Source organism: Suillus discolor (genome assembly GCF_016758755.1).
Source record: "Suillus discolor strain FC423 chromosome Unknown F5147scaffold_374, whole genome shotgun sequence".
Taxonomy (NCBI): Eukaryota; Fungi; Basidiomycota; class Agaricomycetes; order Boletales; family Suillaceae; genus Suillus; species Suillus discolor.
The window spans coordinates 1-18,266 of NW_024541621.1; the positions used below are offsets into that span (position 1 = coordinate 1).

An 18,266-nucleotide genomic window follows, 5' to 3' on the forward strand; every position below is an offset into this window, starting at 1 on the left:
GGCGACGTTCGGGAACAAGAGATAAGACTAATCCGGACAAAGTCCGAACTAGAAAGGAAACAGCGGAGGACTACCAAAGGTAGAGGCGGAGGTGATAAGTCAATAGGAATCAATCCTAAGACGAGCGGAGGTCGACGAGAGGATAACTCAAGTCGGACGGAGGAAGGAATGAGCAGAGTCTAAGATAATATTCGAACTAAAGATGTACATAGATTCTACAGGGTTTATATACTACTAAGATGCGAAGTCCAAAGCTATACAAAGCGGTGGACGGAGCGTATAGAAAAGTCAAACGCTAGTCTATCGGAAAATAGTTAAATGAACCCGGAGATTAGATCAGAGGAAAATAAAGGGCGGAAATGAAACGAGGTACGGAAAATGATTTAGTCTAACCGGAGTAGGAACATACAAAGGGATAAGGCATGGAAGTTAGATGCGGGTCGGATCCGGACATAGATAGACGTCAGCCGGATCCGGAAATGATATGTGATAAGTCTGGGTCTGGAACGCGGGATATGACACAGAGGCACTTGACAATCAACAATACATATTTGATGGCAACTGCAGTCTGGTCAGTGATCACTTGCAATGGAAATGAGGCCACTCACATATTGGATTCCCATACATGAACAACGAGATAGTGACTCAGGGTGACATAGTTATAGCAAGCCTACCAGTGGCTCAAATGTTGGATCTCTCCATGAGCAACATTCCAAGGACAGTGCGAGCTGGAGGGTCCTGCTCAACTTAAATCAGCCAAACGAATGATGATACTCTAAGAAGCTACCAACCGTGACATCTAGGGATGAAAGGGGAGGCGAAGTGGGACGAAGATATATACCTGCCATACTACTGCGGATAGTAAATCAATCATTCTGTGTCGTGTATGTCCAACTGAATCTTGATGAGATTCACTGGTCACATCAGTAAGGAACTGTAGCTTTTGGCAGACAGTTGAGTCATATCCGGTGTGTACTCACGTTCCATGCGGCAACAACTTCAAGTTCACACACAAGCTCAAACAGTGTCACATGGAAGCTGAGGCATTCATGTATATTGGACCAATATTGGACTACATAGTAGTGTTTATATAGAGCACAAGGGTATTGAACCCCATCATTGAATCAGTCCAGGCCCAAAGCTGGCCATTGTCAATGGAATCATGAGCCCTCCCCCAACAACAAGGATCAGCCCGCATCCTATCCTTTCGGACAAGGGAAGGCCAAATTCAACAGTGAAGATCCCTGCTAGAACTCCAATGATGGCAAATGCCAAACTCTAGTGCGCCTGTCAGTAATGACTCATTGCGATGAATACCTTATTTCACCTCATCAGGAATGTGAACATCAGTATACTCACAAGGATCACAAAAGTGCCCATCTCCTCTTGTAAGTAATATGCCTATCCAATCGATATTGTCAGACCAGGCTGCAAACAAAAAAAAAGAAGATGATCGCACTGAAAAGTCAAGGTATCTCAAGCTTTGAACCAATTGTTGTGCAATTGCACACCCGATGATGCTGTAGACACAGAGAATGAAGGAGATGGAACACAATGCCTTCATAGCCAGTTGTGTACCTAGACCTGGGACTGCAAGGATGCTGGCATTGACCGCCATAATGACACTTGCCTGTCAGACAAATAGTAAGTGTTCTCAATTAGGCCACGATGTAGCACTCACCACGGTAGTTTGAGCTTTGGCCTGGGCGCTGAAATCATCAGTAAATCTCCTGATGTCCACCCCATTTATGAGACCATCAACATAAACATGTTTAAGACGATCTAGCATCTAGCATTAGGAATGGAATCCAAAACATAGCAACTGCAGTGCCAGTCAGGAAGGGAGACTTTTTGAGGGGTCCACGCTTCCCGGCCACCGAATGCACATCAAGCGCACTTCGGGTTGGCCATGGTGATTTAGGTATTCGTGATGGCCTTTGAATATTCAATCAGGATATGTCTGGTATGAGAAATAGCATCGTACGGAGAATATATGCTAATCTGCCTGTTCAAGATAAATTTATAGTTCCAGTCTTTCCAAGGCTCACGTACCATAGATGACGGTACATGTTCCATCCATAGCTCCATCATGTCTTGCAAAGTCCTCTGTTTTGGTCATCAACTTGAAGATGTAGCTTGAGATCAGCGTGCATGCCTACAGCGGCCATTTCCTTCATTTTGTCGGTGTAGAGAATCATGCCTCTCATGGTGTGATATGGCACTTTACACTAGGAAGTATACAGCACAAACTTGCAGCATCATTCTGTGTGCTATCTGCAGCGATTCCTATATGAGGCGCAGCTTTCCCGCGCTTCACGATGTATATGCGCGCACGCGTTCCCGCGCTTGAGTGCCTTATAGCACCAGCCATCTAGAAGCATCCATCCACTGTCCACCAAGCCCTCTAGTGCGTACATTTCCATTTCTTTTATTAGCATATCATTCCACCATTATTTTTATTATGGTTTCTCACTCATATATATCTTTGCATACCTACTCGGTAGCGCTTTGGCTCCGCATGACCACGCTTAGGCGCGCTATATAAGTGCCAGCAGTACATACTATTAGGGATCTGACTTTTCCTACTTTGCACTTTTCACCTTACTTTAGTTACTTTCCACCCACTTACTACCTAGAAACTCGCAGTAGAAATCTATTTGTTTACACTTCGCATCACTCTTCTCTTATCTTATATCATATCATCACTTAAGTTTAGTCTCTCTTATTTCCACTTACGCGCGCGCGTTCCTGCGCCTTGCGCGCATCTGCGTTTTCTCGCGCTTCGCTTCCGTGCATACCCCTAGATCTTCGCTGTACTCACTTCCCCTTTAGGGTCGAACACACTTGTCTCCTCAAGTAACGCAGACTAGGCAACGTACGACCTTACAACTTTTACAGATACAGTCAGGAGCATCATTTGTTCCTCTTTGTATTGTAGTTTCTACATCAGGTTTCCAAAATATCAAAGCCGCCATTGAGCGTTCCATGGTGGATGCTTCTATTTATTCCTCAGGTTCGTCTTGTTCAGGCGCTATAATGCTGAAGAACTCACCCACACGATACCAATTCAACTTAATGCACAAAGTTCTGACATCCTGGAGAGGTATGTCAATCCCGTGGGGAAAGTACTTGGCGTGTTTCCTGGTGCAATTGAAAATGGTTGCTTCCATCAGAATGGTGATCTTTAGCTCACCAGTACTGAGTGTTACGACAAACGGTCGTGTGCGACTAGGATGATCTAAACAGCGACAACCACGACAGTGGTACCGAGTGCTGAGAGTCGTCGGCCCTTTACAGACAAGCAAAGGTTGCGTACTCGAACGTAGCTCATGGTGGTTAACGAGGGGTTACGCCAAGATGATAGCGGTTTACAGACAGTGAGAGGCGTCACTGAAGGTACGAGTCGATGTCGAGCAGGTAGCTTTAGCGGGACAAGGAGTTCAAGGATAAACCTAGTTGATTAGACTAGTTTCTGGGTAGTACCTAGTAAGATTAAAGTAAGGAATGTCTACTTTAATCTTCGACCTTATATAAGGCTACTCTATCGTATCTAAGCTCAGCTCAAAGCTGGGTTCTAATCTGCTTATCTACTCGAGTCAGAGATAGCGTCCATGAGGCGGGCTTCTATCGTAGATAGCGTCCATGCGGTACGCTTCCATCAGAGATAGGATCCACGTGGTATCCTTCTATCAGTACATGAGGCAACACGAGGCTTGCCTTCTATCTTGATAACATAAATAGGTCTTCTAGACCTATGTCGTCATGTCATGTCACGTGCGGTCCAGACCGCTTATCTAAGCCGGCAGTTGCCGCTTATCGTCTATCATCATCTATCGTCGTCGTCATCTGTCGTCACAGAGCTGGTGAGACTCCGTTATCGTCTATAGCCGTGCGGTGGCAGAGGGCTCTCTGCTGGCGGGGGACTCGTGCCATGTTACTGTAACACTGAGCCTCCAGTTCGAGTCCTGTCCAAAACAAGTTCAATAACAAAAACCACAAAAAAAATTGACATACTTTTATGGTTCCAGTGCCGCACCGTTGTACATTCCTGGAAAAGAATATAGCCATCCACCAGTTCTAGCCAGGCAATGATCCTTCTCTCCAGAACCACATAGTAGTATATATAGATGTCTATTCCTCTCATTCGGAGCGGCTTGACTACTAGCAACCATTTATATGGTCAAAACAGAAATAGGTTTCAAAGTTTGAAATTTTTTTCTCTTCTTGGGCTGGTACATATTTTAGAGGGATGCCCAAGGATTAATATGAGCCCGGAATGAAAGAAATCGGCGGTTGGGATCTGTAGATAATGTCAAAATACTGAGTTTTTCATCCCACCAGCCAAGGTCAACAATGCTGACCTCCAGAGACCCTGGGACCATCACCAATCGATTTCTATGCTTTAAAAACACTGGGACAACCATTTTCAGTATTGGTTTTGAGTGAAATGTGAGTGTTGTAAAATATATGGGGTAGGAGGGGGGGGGAGGACCTTCTGTATCTCAACAACCTGATTTTTCCTGACATATTGGGCTTCACCATCTTGTTCAGGGACATCAAGAGCACCCCGGAAAAATACTCCTAGAGCACAAGCAAGTCATGGGAAGCCTAGAAAAATCGATCTTTGAGGGGGGTATCATGAAAACTCGCATATCTTAATCAGGATGGGCCCAAAACACTCTGGGACCATTTCCAATCGATTTATATGCTCTTAAAACAGTAGGAACACTTATTTATATACCGGTATTTATATAATACCAAGATATATGAGTTAGGAGGGGGGAGGGGGACCCTACATATCTCAACAACCTGATTTTTTCTGACAAATCTGGCTTTACCATCGTGTTCAGAAGCATCAAGAACCCCCAGGAAGAATACTTTTGAAGTGCTGACAAGTCATGTGAAGCCTAGAAAAATCGATCTTTGAGGGGGGGTACCAGGCAAACTCACACATCACATTCCATATTGGTTCAGAACACTCTGAATCCATCTATAATCTATTTGTATCATCATTAAACACTAGGAACATCCCTTAGCACATCTGTATTGACATAAAATCATGCTTCTTGGTGGAGTAGGTGGGGGGAGGGGGTACCATGACTCTGAAACATGATTTTTTCGGACGAAATAAGCATTGCCATCAGATTCAGATTGGTCAATAACCTCTGAATCGAGTTCTATTCGAAGCCAGGCAAGTCAAATGGAGGCTGAAAAAATCAATCATTGGGTGAGGCAGCATGACAGGGGTGACACTGCTTACATAAGCGAAAGCGGTGGACTTGAGCACGCTTAGAACAAGACTTGATAGATCAAATATCTCTGTTGCTGCTGAATATATATCTATCAATCACCTTGATGATGAGCCTGAGATCAAGTCATATAAAGGCTGAAACAATCGACCTTGGGTTGAGGACCTCAGCATCACAGACATTCATAACTTTGGAATGTGATTTTTTTGAACAAAAAGGGCATCACCATCATATTTAGAGAGCTCAATAACCCCACATTAAAGGTGTATTTGAAGCCAAGCAAGTCATATGAAGGTTAAAAAAATCAATCATTGGTTGAGGTGGGCCTGCTTACATAAGCAGAAAAAATGCGGAGGCAGCACAATAGGAGTGGTTATTTTTCATGGACAAACACATGTTTCCAGTCCATTTAGCAGGTTCTATAATATTGAAAACAAGTACTGGTTCAAGTCTGGCCGATCACATGAAGACACAAAAAATGAAACTTGAACAGAGGCTGCCAGTCAACTGAACTGACCAACATGACTTTTGTTGACGACGTCTCAACCACCAGACCATCCAGTCATTACAGTTAGAGACAAATATGCGAGGAAGGCGAAGGTAGTGATTTCACGACTGGTGCATGTCTAGAATAGATATCAGAATAACAGGTAACACAGATTCTGCTTCATCTTGACTCACCAGTATGAGTTCACCTGTTTTCCAGTTCCATACAGCAAGCTCTGAATTCTTTTCTTGTATTATAAATAAGATAACAAGGAACTCGCTACATGTTTGGATGCTAAGCTAAGATGGAAAGACCATGCTATAGCTAAAGGCGCAAGTCATGTTCTCCAGCTACATGGCCCTATATGAAGAGATAGTCTAGTAGTCAATATTTCTCCCAGGAGTCAGGAAGGACTAGGTTTAAATCCTTGTCCTGCCATGATTTCCATCTGGTCGGAGAGGCAGGAAGCTCAGGCACCATGACTCTGAAACATGATTTTTTCGGACAAAATCAGCATTGCCATCAGATTCATATCGGTCAATTACCTCTGGATCCAATTCTATTTGGATCCAGGCAAGTCAAATGGAGGCTGAAAAAATCAATCATTGGGTGAGGCAGCATGACATGGGCGACACTGCTTACATAAGCAAAAGGGGTGGACTTGGACACAACAAGACTTTGCAAGATCAAATTTCTGTTGCTGCTGAATATATATGGATGAATCACCTTAGTAAGATTAGGAAAGGTCTTTACAGTATTGGGTTTGAGTTAAATTCAAGCACAGCAAAATATGTCAGATTGAGGAGGGGATGGACACCTTGCATATCTCAAGAATGTGATTTTTTCTGACAAGTCAGGCTTTACCATCATGTACAGAAGGGTCACAATCTCTCACAAAAAATTCTCTTGGAGTCCTGGCAAGTCATGGGAAGGCTGCAAAAAATCGACCTTTGTGAGGGTTATGAAGGCTGTAAAAATCGATATTTGGGGGGGGTGCAAGACAGGGTGGTCAACTTTGGAATCTGATTTTTTGAGGAAAAACTGGCTCTAAAATAATGTTCAGAGTATTAAATAACCTCAAAATCAAGTTCAAGCTGAACTCCAGCAAGTGATATGAAGGCTGGAAAATCATTCTTGGGAGGAGGCAGATGGCACTGCTTATATAAGCAGAAATGCGGTCATCTCATAGAGGTGGCCAATGACTACTTTGTATTCTATTAACTTCCGCATTTTTGGCTTCACCTTACATTGTGGTTCCATTTCTAATAAAGGTGACCAGTTAATTGTTGCTCCTACTGGCTTGGATAATATCAGTAACCTGCCTGATGATCATGCTACAAATATATTGTACGTGGGAATGCTTATATAAGCAAAAATGCGGTCAACATGAACCAAAAATTTTCTCTTTCTTTCTTCCTCCCCACTTACTTACTTACTATCTGAGTTTTACATTTTTCACTTTTTACCTACAAACTTCTATGCTGGGTGTCACTCCTCAATGGGGGTCAACCTGTTGATAACAGGCCCAGTTTTCTTTCGCTTTTTTGCACTTTTTACCTACACATTTCTATGCTGGGTGTCACTCCTCAATGGGGGTCAACCTGTTGATAACAGGCCCAGTTTCTTTTCTCTTTTTTCACTCTTTTGTACCTACAAATTTCTATGCTGGGTGTCACTCCTCAATGGGGGTCAACCTGTTGATAACAGGCCCAGTTTCTTTTCTCTTTTTTCACTCTTTTGTACCTACAAATTTCTATGCTGGGTGTCACTCCTCAATGGGGGTCAACCTGTTGATAACAGGCCCAGTTTTTTTTCGCTTTTTTCACTCTTTTGTACCTACAAATTTCTATGCTGGGTGTCACTCCTCAATGGGAGTCAACCTGTTGATAACAGGCCCAGCATTTTCGCATTTTAGCACTTTTGTAGTCATAGCTATCAGCCTGTATAAGAATATATTTATTGCTAATGTAAATGATAAATGTTCCTTCCAAAAGTGTGTGACATAAAATTACTCTACTATGAAAGTAAGGGCATCTTCACATTATATTCTGAGAGACAGAGTAAGTGAGTATATACAAAAATATGAGCATGTTGCAGCTCTTTGCATAAAGGATGGGGGTGGCATCATTGTTTGGTTCATTCAGGAAAAGTTAGACTTGCTGAAATTTCGCTCAATGTACACCATCTTCTCCTGAAATAATTTTTATTGTGGCATTTATAACTATCCCTGCCTCTAAGAAGCACAATAGTCTACTAGATTATGACAGCCTGAGTGACCTTGATTCAATTTTCAATGACTCTGATGACAACAATACTCGAATTAAGGGACCTTCAGAGGATGATGCGGACGAGGAATCTGACCCTAACGACGATAACGAAGATGACGAGCCTGTGAGGTCCCAGCCCACAACGATGCTCACATCACCTCCTACAACATCTAGAAAGAAAAAGTGCACAACTAAAATCTGTAACCAATGATCCCTACTACATGGAACCGTGTCTTGATTACTTCTTTTCACAGCAACTTCTGACCCTAAGCCTCTGGCAAAGGTAAAAGAGGTTACCTTTATCACAAGCATCACCTCTGCAGCCGAGATGAAGAAACCTGCAAGCAAACATACTTGGAGGAACGAAACCTTCACACTCAATTTTGATGAGCCCTGGGACACCATGAAAGCACAATTGACCTTGGGTCGAGGACCTCAGCATTACAGACATTCATAACTTTGGAATGTGATTTTTTTGAATGACAAGGGCATCACCGTCGTATTTAGAGGGCTTAATAACACCAGATTGAACGTCTATTTGAAGCCAAGCAAGTCATATGAAGGTTGAAAAAATCAATCATTGGTTGAGGTGGGTCTGCTTACACAAACAGAAAAATGCGGAGGCAGCACAACAGGGGTGGTTATTTTTCATGGACAAACACATATTTCCAGTGTATTCAGCAGGTCATATAATATTTAAAACAAGTCCTGGTTCAAGTCTGGCCAATTACATGAAGACACAAAAACTGAAACTTCAACAGAGGCAGCCAGTCAACTGAACTGACCAACATGACTTTTTTTAACACACAAAGTGTTCCTATCGCATTAACAGGGATCAATAGCACTCAGAGAAACTTCCTAAGAACAAAAAATAAAGTTTATAAGACTCGCATTCACAAGCAAAATGGAGTCTTCACTGCACATGGTGTCTGTAAATGTCGCCATACAAGGGTCCCACCCATCCCAACGTCATAAGTCCATTGATCTAGTTGGTGATGCAGGAAGCTCTGGACTCTAAGAAAGTTCTCTTGCCCAATTTGCCATTGAGTTGGCTGTGTCTGTCATGGAAGATGGTAGGAGATGAAACCAGCTATAGCAGGTGTTGGAATACTTGATTCATGTGAGTCGTGACATGGCTGTGAGCTGGCTTCGTCTCCTACCATCCTCCATGCTAGACACAGCCAACTCAATGGCAAATTGGTTAGCCTGTATTTCCACCTTGGAAACATCTTCGACTATAGACAAATATCAAAACCACCATGAAGGTAAGTACTGTGCTGTAGATTACCAACTTCAGCCTTGATTTCATCAAGTAAAACGTTGAGTTCCTCTCTCCATTCAGCCTCGTAAAAGAACAATATATCTGCATTGTTTGGGAAAAACAGAAATAGATTTCAAATTTTGACAGCTGAAATAATGGCAGGACAATGATGTGAACCTAGTCCTTCACTTATATGGTCAAAACAGAAATAGCTCTCAACTTACAAAAAAATTTCTTTCTTCTTCAGCTGGTAATGATTTGAACCTAGTCCTTCCCTACTCCAGGGGGACGTCTAACCACTAGACCATCCAGTCATTATAGTTAGAGAAAAAGATGTGAGGAAGGCGAAGGTAGTGATTTCATGACTGGTGCATGTCTAGAATGGATATCAGAATAACAGGTACTGTTGATAACAGGCCCGGCATTTTCGCATTTTTGCACTGTTGTAGTTATATCTGTCACTATGTATGAGAGTGTATCTATTGCTAATGTAAATGATGAATGTTTCTTCCAAAAGTGTGTGAGGTAGAATTACTCTACTGTGGAAGTAAGAAAATAATCGCACTGTATTCTGAGAGAGACAGAGTAAATGAGTATATACAAAAATATCAGAATGCTAATTCAATACCATTTGACAAATCAAGCCAAGTCTCAATCAGGTTTGTGACCTTTCAATCTCATTATTACCTGTTAACATGAGAGAACATCTAGATTGGATGATTGGGCTACTACATATGACTATCCACTGATGTATGTATGTATCTTGCACATATACTAATCTACATCCATGTTATCATTTCGTGCCTCAGGGCCTAATTCACCCATTGGAAATGGCCTGGACTTGCGAGTATGTGGTGGAGGAGGTACTCTATTGTTTCTCTTGGCCATGGTAATCTTTTTGTGAATATCCCGACGCTTTTGCCTCTCTGTCTTCCTTCTAATATTCCCATCAGCATCAAATGGTTGTGAGTCGATGAGGTCAGCTGCAAAGATACGTTTTCCCTTGATAATCTTCATGGTACGACGAGCCCTTGGTGCCTTCCTTTGACTATCCCCTCCCCTTCCAACACAGTCGATCCTATAAAATGATGGATTTGTGATGAAAATGATGGAATCATTCTTTTGCGTCCATACTCTTGCGCCACTTGCAGGAAGACAATGCAGGTCGGAAAATACCTCGCATAAACCTTGCTTCAACGAAGACCGCTGGCCCTCCTCCATAGTCTTCATCATCCTATGAAACTCTGCGATATATCCATCTTGCTCCCATAGTACAGACCACTGCGGGTTGCTTTTATGTGCAGCATCAGGGTTTGGAAAGAATAATGAGCACCTGTCCGCAAATTTTCTTGACTTGGGACCCATACGACCTGGGGTTACACCAGTATTGTCTTGCAGCCCAGCGTTGCATGCTTCGAAAGTGACTGCAGCAAGTGTGTCATCAATGCTAGTGATCGTCCAGCACTTCATTGCCTCCCGAAGTGAATTAGGGTAGGGTCTGATTCCTTTTATGACTTCAGTGGTCAGCATCAGCCACATCTGCCTTGTGAACATGATGACCAAACGTTCAACAGAGAGTTGAATATTAGAAAACCTGGAAGAGAATGTCCACTCCCGCATGATAAGTGCAGGTGAACTGGAAATGGCAGCCTTGAGTCGTGCCCATGTTGGCGTCCGACCAAGGGGGTAATCCTCCAGCTCTGATTCGGAGCTCTGCCATGCGACCATCCTTGCAACCGCTCTATCTCTTTGAACTTTTGCATTTACACCCATGAGGGCTAGCACATGGACGTCGTCGATTTGCTGCACCTCCTCCAAGCATGTATCACTGCTGAGATCGAAATCTTGGACAAAAAACATCCCTGCAGTCTCGAGAACATTTCTATATTCCAGAAGAGCAAGGGATTCGCGGATGTGGAAGTCATAGATGATAGGGGTTGATGTAGTCGAGCGCAGCATGTGGTTCAGCACGCCAGTCAGAATTCCAAGGTTTGGAGGATTCTTCTTCACAATTGTGATTTGTGTCCTCTGAATCTCCCGCATTCTTCGTCTGATGAGCTCAAACCAGATCTTGGATGGGATCCATAGTATGGGATCAGATTGCAAATATTCGATAGCCTGGAGTTCAGCCATTTTCAGAGTAATTCAGCTTCAGTGCGAATTATCACTGACCTTGCTTTGGATATTTTCTAGCATTATTCTAGCTGCATGGCCACTGACCCGATACTCATCTCTGACACCATAGGTCTTCTCCTTGCATCCGTCGACCACCTTCATGACATCAAAGCATTCAGCCATGTATGATGGAGATATTTTGTATGCATCGCTGTCTGAAGCAAAGTTGACTTGGTTGTTGTTCGTTCGGATGGACTCATAGTATAGGTTGTAGGTGCTCCTGAATGCAATGTGCGTCTGCTGAGATCTCTCCTGTTGCATCTCTGCCTGAAGTGCGCCATATCTGGAGAGCATGTTGTGGTGATGCATCTCACCACGCTTGTAGCCACCTGCGCCAAATGATGCCTCTAATGCATCTAATCTCCATAAACCAACGACTGGAACCTCTGGAGAGTGGGGCGTAAATGAGATGCCGATGTCTACCAGCAACTCTCCATTTCTCCTGTTCATCATATATTGCCAGTTGAGGTCGGGAAGGTTGTGAAGCAGAGCCTCTTCTGGTCCTGTGAAACGCCCCCTCTGTCCATCCTTTGTGAGAAGCTTGATTCCCTTTCCCTCTAGAATGAAGAATGATGACCCATACATGCTGAGCTCTCCCTCTCCATCTTGTATGCGAGCTTCCATACGGTCCTGCACATCTCTAAAGTCGTCATCGGAGAGTGGTATCGTCTTAGGAGTTCCCCATCCACCTTTGCGTCCATCTCTACCTCTTGCCTTGTATCTCGCCTCTTCCAACGTGTGCTTGAGGTAAGGTGCCCAGCTAACATCGGTGGAGTCTCCTATAGATGGCAGCAGCACTCGATCCCAAAATATATCCAAGACCTCCTTTGGCATCAACGTTATTCTACGACCGTTCACAGGGTGTTGGTGTATCATTCTCGGGAAGGCAATATAAAGATTGAGCGTCGAGGAAGCAGAGGATATGCGCCCAATGCAGGTGTGAGGGATCGCAGACATGGGAAATCTTTTTGATAGCCATTCCGTTCGCCCACCAGGAGTATTAGCATCTTCTTCAGACTGGGGAATTGTTATGTCGACGTATGCATGGTTGTGCTTGAAAATACCAGGCTTGGTTTGAAATGGCGGAGTGACATAAATCCCTACAGACCCTCTGCATCGGAAAACCTTTGTCGTCCAAATGATACTGTCGATGTCCAGTGAGGTCTCTATCTCATCCTCCGAAAACTTTATTGCATCTCTTTCAAGGTCGACATACATTGCAGGTCCATCACCATATCTATGGCTTGTGCGGCCACGGACAAAGGAATTATGTCCGAACCTGCATTCCTTGTACAGGGGGGGATCATATTGCGCAGATTCTATTAGTTCAGAAGCAGAGAGGATTTTCACATCTGTAACATGCGTGTGCTGTGTGTCTTGAGATGGTCCGAGACGTGCAAGGCTGTATGCACCTGTCACTCGATCTGGAATTTGATTTGAAGCATCATAGGAGTTTGTCGTTCCAATAGGCATGATGTGGTCCATGGTTGCTATGGGGTCGCATTGATAGAATATATGAAATGAGCTAGGTGTGATGCGATATCCATGATCGACCCAATCCACCCAAGCAGAAGAGAGCTGGATTGCCCCAGCCTGGAATGTTGTTGTCGGATTTATGTCCCTCTGTGCTTTCAACATCTCAATAGTAGGTCCATCCCAATACTCATCGAATGTGGGATCATCGTGAAGCCACCTTCTACCTGAATACGCAACCAGAGGAAGTGGTGCAATAGGACGTGGAAATCGTTTGTTGCTTCCAAGATTCCAGTTTTTTACTTTTCTACGAGGTGCTGATGCGGCAACAGAGCGTTGCGAGTCATCTGTATTATCGCAATTGTGTGGAATTTCTATCTCCAGTTCCAGGTGAGTTCCAGTTGCGCGAGGGACAATGTGATTGCGGTTCCTGGATCCAATCAGCTGTTTGTGGTCTTTGAATAGCTTTGCAAGAGTTTTCTTTCTCTCTTGCGATAGGGCTACGCCAAGGCTATCCTCATTATCGCTCGATTCAGCTTCTAAATCCTCCACATCAAGTCTTGTCTCGTCTTGATCCTCAGAGCCAGGTGAGGTGCGTTTACCATCCTGTGATAGTACAGGACGCTGACATATTATATAGGACTTTTCTAATTGGGTTAGGGTTTTGAAGGGGTTATTTTAGAGGGTTTGACTTTTAATAAATCTCAATTATATCTACAAATCCCTCCAATGGAACCAGTTGCATTGGAGGTTGGTTGGTTGGATGTATATATGCCCCTAAGTTAGTTAGTTAGTTGGTTGGATGTATATATGCCTCCAATGGAACCAGTTCCAATGGAGGTTAGTTAGTTAGGTTGGTCAGTTGGTTAGTTGATTGGTTGGATGTATACATGCCTCCAATGGAACCAGTTCCATTGGAGGTTGATTGGATGGATGTATATATGCCCCCAAGTTAGTTAGTTTGGTTGGTTGGTTGGTTGGTTGGATGTATACATGCCTCCAATGGAACTGGTTCCATTGGAGGTTAGTTAGTTGGTTGGATGTATATATGCCTCCAATGGAACCAGTTCCAATGGAGGTTAGTTAGTTAGGTTGGTTAGTTGGTTAGTTGATTGGGTGGATGTATATATGCCTCCAATGGAACCAGTTCCATTGGAGGTTGGTTGGATGGATGTATATATGCCCCCAAGTTAGTTAGTTTGGTTGGCTGGTTGGTTGGTTGGATGTATACATGCCTCCAATGGAACTGGTTCCATTGGAGGTTAGTTGGTTGGTTGGATGTTTATATGCCTCTAATGGAACTAGTTCCATTAGAGGTTGGTTGGTTGGTTGGATGTATATATGCCTCTAATGAACCCAGTTCCATTGGAGGTTGGTTGGTTGGTTGGATGTATATATGCCTCTAATGAACCCAGTTCCATTGGAGGTTGGTTGGTTGGTTGGATGTATATATGCCTCTAATGAACCCAGTTCCATTGGAGGTTGGTTGGTTGGTTGGATGTGTCTAATGTTAGTTAGTTAGGTCAGCTAGTTGGTTAAATGTATATATGCTTCCAATTGTTAGTTAGTTAGAATATCCCTTTGCAAGATGTCACGTCAGCAACTTATCTGCAATCTCTGAGTATCAGTCGGCTTACATCCACTTGCAATGTGACCTGAGCTTCTTCAATTGCAAGGCCTTTGGCCAGCCATGTTGCCATGCCGTGGCGGTGAGTAGGCCCTCCCTATGAATCTCAAGGAAAGGACTATCGGCGATGTGCTCCTTGAGATGCTTGTTATACTGACAGTTAACATCATAAAAGGTCAATGCATGGTAAATTCCTTCGGTGTTCACTTTCAATGCCTTGCAGAGTGCACAATCCATGTTCATTTGTCTGCTGGCCATCAGTGATTGCAGGCTGATCATGAGGTATGTTACATACCTTTCTCCCTTCTGAAAGTCCACCATTGTGTGGGGCACAAAACAACCATGCCTTGCACAGGCACAACCGCCAATTCCAGTGGCTTCCAGTCTGTGACAGGATACATTTACCTGATTGACTGCCTGGTAATTGTTGCACTCCAAATGTTAAATGCCATCGTTGGCAATGGCCAAGTGCTTCTTGTAGAGTAGATTGCCGACCATGAAGCCACAGCCATCTATTAGAGATACTTTATCGGTGGGATTTACTGCATGGAGATGCTCAGCTTTGAAGTTTCTGTCCATGACAAGAGATCTAGTGTAAAGCCAACTCAGCATCTCCAGATTGGATTCTTGGTCAGCATTGCAGGCCTCGGAAGATTCTCCCATTGGCAATGTGAGGTTGATCCCTGGCTGGGGACACACCGGACAGAAGAGAGTGAGATCGCCGGGTCTGACTTCCTTCTCCTCATGGCTGAAGTCATTCCATTTCAGGAGCTTCAGTTTCTGCCATTGTCTGGCTACCCTCATGAGCTCTCTGTAACAGTTCTTCATCCTAATTAATGACACAGCCAGTGAGTGATCAATGAACCTACCAGCACCAAGTTGGGAAATACACATATTGTCATCCTCCTTAATTTGCTGTAATAATTCATTACTGAGATCCCACACTCCAGGTTGTCCAGCAAGAAGTCATCCAAGACATTGAATGTGAACACTGTTTTTGATTCTAAAAATGAGGCCAGAAACAGACCCATTTGAAAGAGCTGTATATCGGCAGCCACAGCCTCTGGGCATGTGCAAAACTTGACAATATTAGGATGGGTAAACCTGCAGATCTCCAGACCTTGACCCGCACCCATACCCGTGTATCCAAGGGTATCAGCAGGTATGGTACCCATGAGGGGTAAACCGATGGGTATACATACAAATGTAGCTACTAGACATGCATAGACTACAAAATAATATCATTGCAGCCCTCATCCAACTCCCGCTCTTCTCCTTCAAGGTTTCACCAACAACAAGGATTGTTTGTCTGCTGAGAAGATCAAGTGCATAGTCAATGAGGCTGAGAAATACAAGGGTATCTTTCTGCTTATCTATGATATCTATAAACTACAGCTGACGACCATGCTGCTCATATTTCGGTCAAGAACAGCCTTGAACCATATGCATACAACCTTTGCAAATCAGCGAGAGGCTTGCTGACAAGTCAAAGCTTGAGAGCTACATTAATGAGATCATCTTCTGGCTTGATGCATCACAAGACTTGGCAAGCATCAAAGAGGAAGTAAGAGGGCAGACATACCCAGGGGTTTACCCATGTGACCCATGCATTTATGGGTATGGGTGTACTGCCGGTACAGATGCAGGTAGAGCACACTGTACCCAAGGGTTTGCCGTGCTAATGCATAAGCTGAGATGAGCTGAGACAACACTACATACACTTGTGGGAAGAACCATTGTTATGTTTTGTGCTTATAGGGAAAGACCTGTATCCACCAGTGGGAGGACCATTGGTATTTTTTACCATCATAGGGAAGGACCATATCAAGAGGGAAAAGACCATTAGTAGTTCCGGGAAAGACCATATTGGGAGGGAAAAGACCATTGGTATTTTTTACTGTCAGAGGGAAAGACCATATTAGGAGGGAAAAGACCACTGGTACTTTTTACTATCATCGGGAAAGACCAGATTGGGGGGGAAGGACCATAGGTACTTTTTAAAATAATCAGGAAAGACCAGACTGGGCGGGGAAGGACCATAGGTACTTTTTAAAATAATTGTGAAAGACCAGATCAGGGGGAAGGACCATAGGTACTTTTTCAAATAATTGGGAAAGACCAATGATACATTGGGACAGACCAAGTATGGACCACATGCACAGATAATTCTAACGAGAAACCCCCATGGGAAAGAAACCCCGACATCAACAGGAACATTGAGTAGAAACCTCTGCTTACCTAATGAAGACCGCTGTTTGTTTCCGCCGTGTGCACTGGTACTCAATGTTCAACATTTAAAAAATTTACTACGTGCTGCTGGCTTTCTGCCGTCGAATAATACACACATTGCCATTCAAAATACGAGCCTTGCGTGTGATGAAGACTCAACCAACCAGTGACCAACAGAACACATTCAATTCTAATCAAGTTCAACACACTTCAAGTTCCAGTGGCTCATCTACTGCCATCCGTTACCGAATCCAATCACAATTTTGCCGTGTGTGACCCTCCCATCGACAAAGCCCACATTTTCAAGGGGCTCTCTGAGTTGCGCTCATGGTTGACTCAAGGTGAGCCTGGGATGCTATTGGAGTGGCCACTATATTCTCTGAACAGATGCGGCTTCTCACCAATGGCCCTCCTCCACACGGTCTACCTTCAATGGCACCTGTGAGTCGTGCTGACCGCGGGCGCCCTTTCTGCTGAATGACTGGAGGGTTGTGGATAAGAGTGGAATGGGCCTCTTCAGCTTTGATTCTCCTGAGGGAAATATTGATAAATTTAAATCAATGTACTGACAAAAACATACCACAGCTCATCAAGGTCCTGCGATAGCTCGTCGAGGTCTTCCTTTGTGTGGACGCCATTTATGAGTGGCTTGAGTGCAGCGTGAGTTTTGTGGTATACTTCACATGCACCAATAGTCTGGGTGGGTGGTACAGCGCTTTGCTGTATGGAGGAATCGAGTGGATTGGATTTGTGAGAAGACTTTGTTGTAAGAGATGTTGATCGAATGGCAGAGTTATTCTGTGGTATGTTTTCTAGAGAAACTGATGACACAGTCTGGATGTCCAAGTTATGATCTTGATACCATCTGCATGAAAGTTTGTCAGAGTCGAGGACTACACTGTTGCACCACGCACCTTGCTCGGACGAGTCCAATATGAAACGATAAGGTTGGCATCCTGGTCAGTGCTTGAAGTAGTGACGACAAGGAATGCCAAGGTTCATTCCCATGCAGCAGTCACACAGATAACTGTTGTTTTGAAGGATGGTGAGGAAGTGTGTCGTTTTCGTACCATGGTTGATTATCTTCAAGAGATGTTGTATCTCCAATCCTTGTGAACTTATCAGCTGGAGCAACCACTTGGTGGAAATATATGCCTCGTCATTCTTGAAGTTATTGATCATGTGCTGCGGCAACAGGAATCATTGCATGAGTTTTGTTTGACTCTAGTAGAACAAAACACAAACCTGTTCCTCGTTATCACACATGTATAACCACGTTCACCGCTGTCTGCCTGAATTGCATACTCTGTCTAATGATACAGATAGTATCTGTGTTTCAAATCAATGATTCAAAGCAGATAGTTCGAAGGCACATACCCAAGTTTTTACACCCAATGTCGCTGGACAACCTCCGTTTCATAGAATAGACTCTCCTCCATCTCCTTGTGGCACTTTTGTAGTGCAAATGGACCAGCATGCTGTCATAACACTGTGCAAG

General features: G+C 43.8%; 5 protein-coding genes and 1 pseudogene across 6 annotated transcripts; 1 reads left to right on the plus strand and 5 right to left on the minus strand.

Moving 5' to 3' along the window:
• Positions 1-1,116: 1,116 nt before the first annotated feature.
• Positions 1,117-2,796, minus strand: F5147DRAFT_805482 (uncharacterized protein; the record flags this gene model as incomplete). The annotated part of the gene is made up of 10 exons (XM_041443351.1): positions 1,117-1,278; positions 1,360-1,401; positions 1,460-1,630; positions 1,682-1,789; positions 1,898-1,935; positions 2,053-2,135; positions 2,335-2,425; positions 2,494-2,537; positions 2,601-2,632; positions 2,737-2,796. The coding sequence occupies 10 exons, from the start codon at positions 2,794-2,796 to the stop codon at positions 1,117-1,119; spliced, it is 831 nt and encodes a 276-aa protein (XP_041284239.1).
• Positions 2,797-7,155: 4,359 nt separating this feature from the next.
• Positions 7,156-7,729, plus strand: F5147DRAFT_240061 (uncharacterized protein). Its single transcript, XM_041428787.1, has one exon. The coding sequence runs from the start codon at positions 7,235-7,237 to the stop codon at positions 7,649-7,651; it is 417 nt and encodes a 138-aa protein (XP_041284240.1). The 5' UTR covers positions 7,156-7,234; the 3' UTR covers positions 7,652-7,729.
• A 1,779-nt stretch (positions 7,730-9,508) lies between these two features.
• F5147DRAFT_t142 lies at positions 9,509-9,578 on the minus strand (annotated as a pseudogene). Its single transcript has one exon. The product of its transcript is annotated as a tRNA-OTHER (tRNA).
• A 460-nt stretch (positions 9,579-10,038) lies between these two features.
• F5147DRAFT_783511 (uncharacterized protein) lies at positions 10,039-14,612 on the minus strand (the record flags this gene model as incomplete). Its single annotated transcript, XM_041442828.1, has 3 exons — positions 10,039-11,382; positions 11,437-13,518; positions 14,550-14,612. 3 exons carry the CDS (start codon positions 14,610-14,612, stop codon positions 10,039-10,041), a joined length of 3,489 nt encoding a protein of 1,162 aa, XP_041284241.1.
• A 29-nt stretch (positions 14,613-14,641) lies between these two features.
• Positions 14,642-14,971, minus strand: F5147DRAFT_548482 (uncharacterized protein; the record flags this gene model as incomplete). The annotated part of the gene is made up of 2 exons (XM_041430362.1): positions 14,642-14,789; positions 14,835-14,971. Coding segments are annotated over 2 exons (285 nt in total), but the record flags the coding sequence as incomplete, so codon positions are not given.
• A 9-nt stretch (positions 14,972-14,980) lies between these two features.
• Positions 14,981-15,675, minus strand: F5147DRAFT_590632 (uncharacterized protein; the record flags this gene model as incomplete). The annotated part of the gene is made up of 2 exons (XM_041432186.1): positions 14,981-15,361; positions 15,409-15,675. 2 exons carry the CDS (start codon positions 15,673-15,675, stop codon positions 14,981-14,983), a joined length of 648 nt encoding a protein of 215 aa, XP_041284243.1.
• Positions 15,676-18,266: the final 2,591 nt, after the last annotated feature.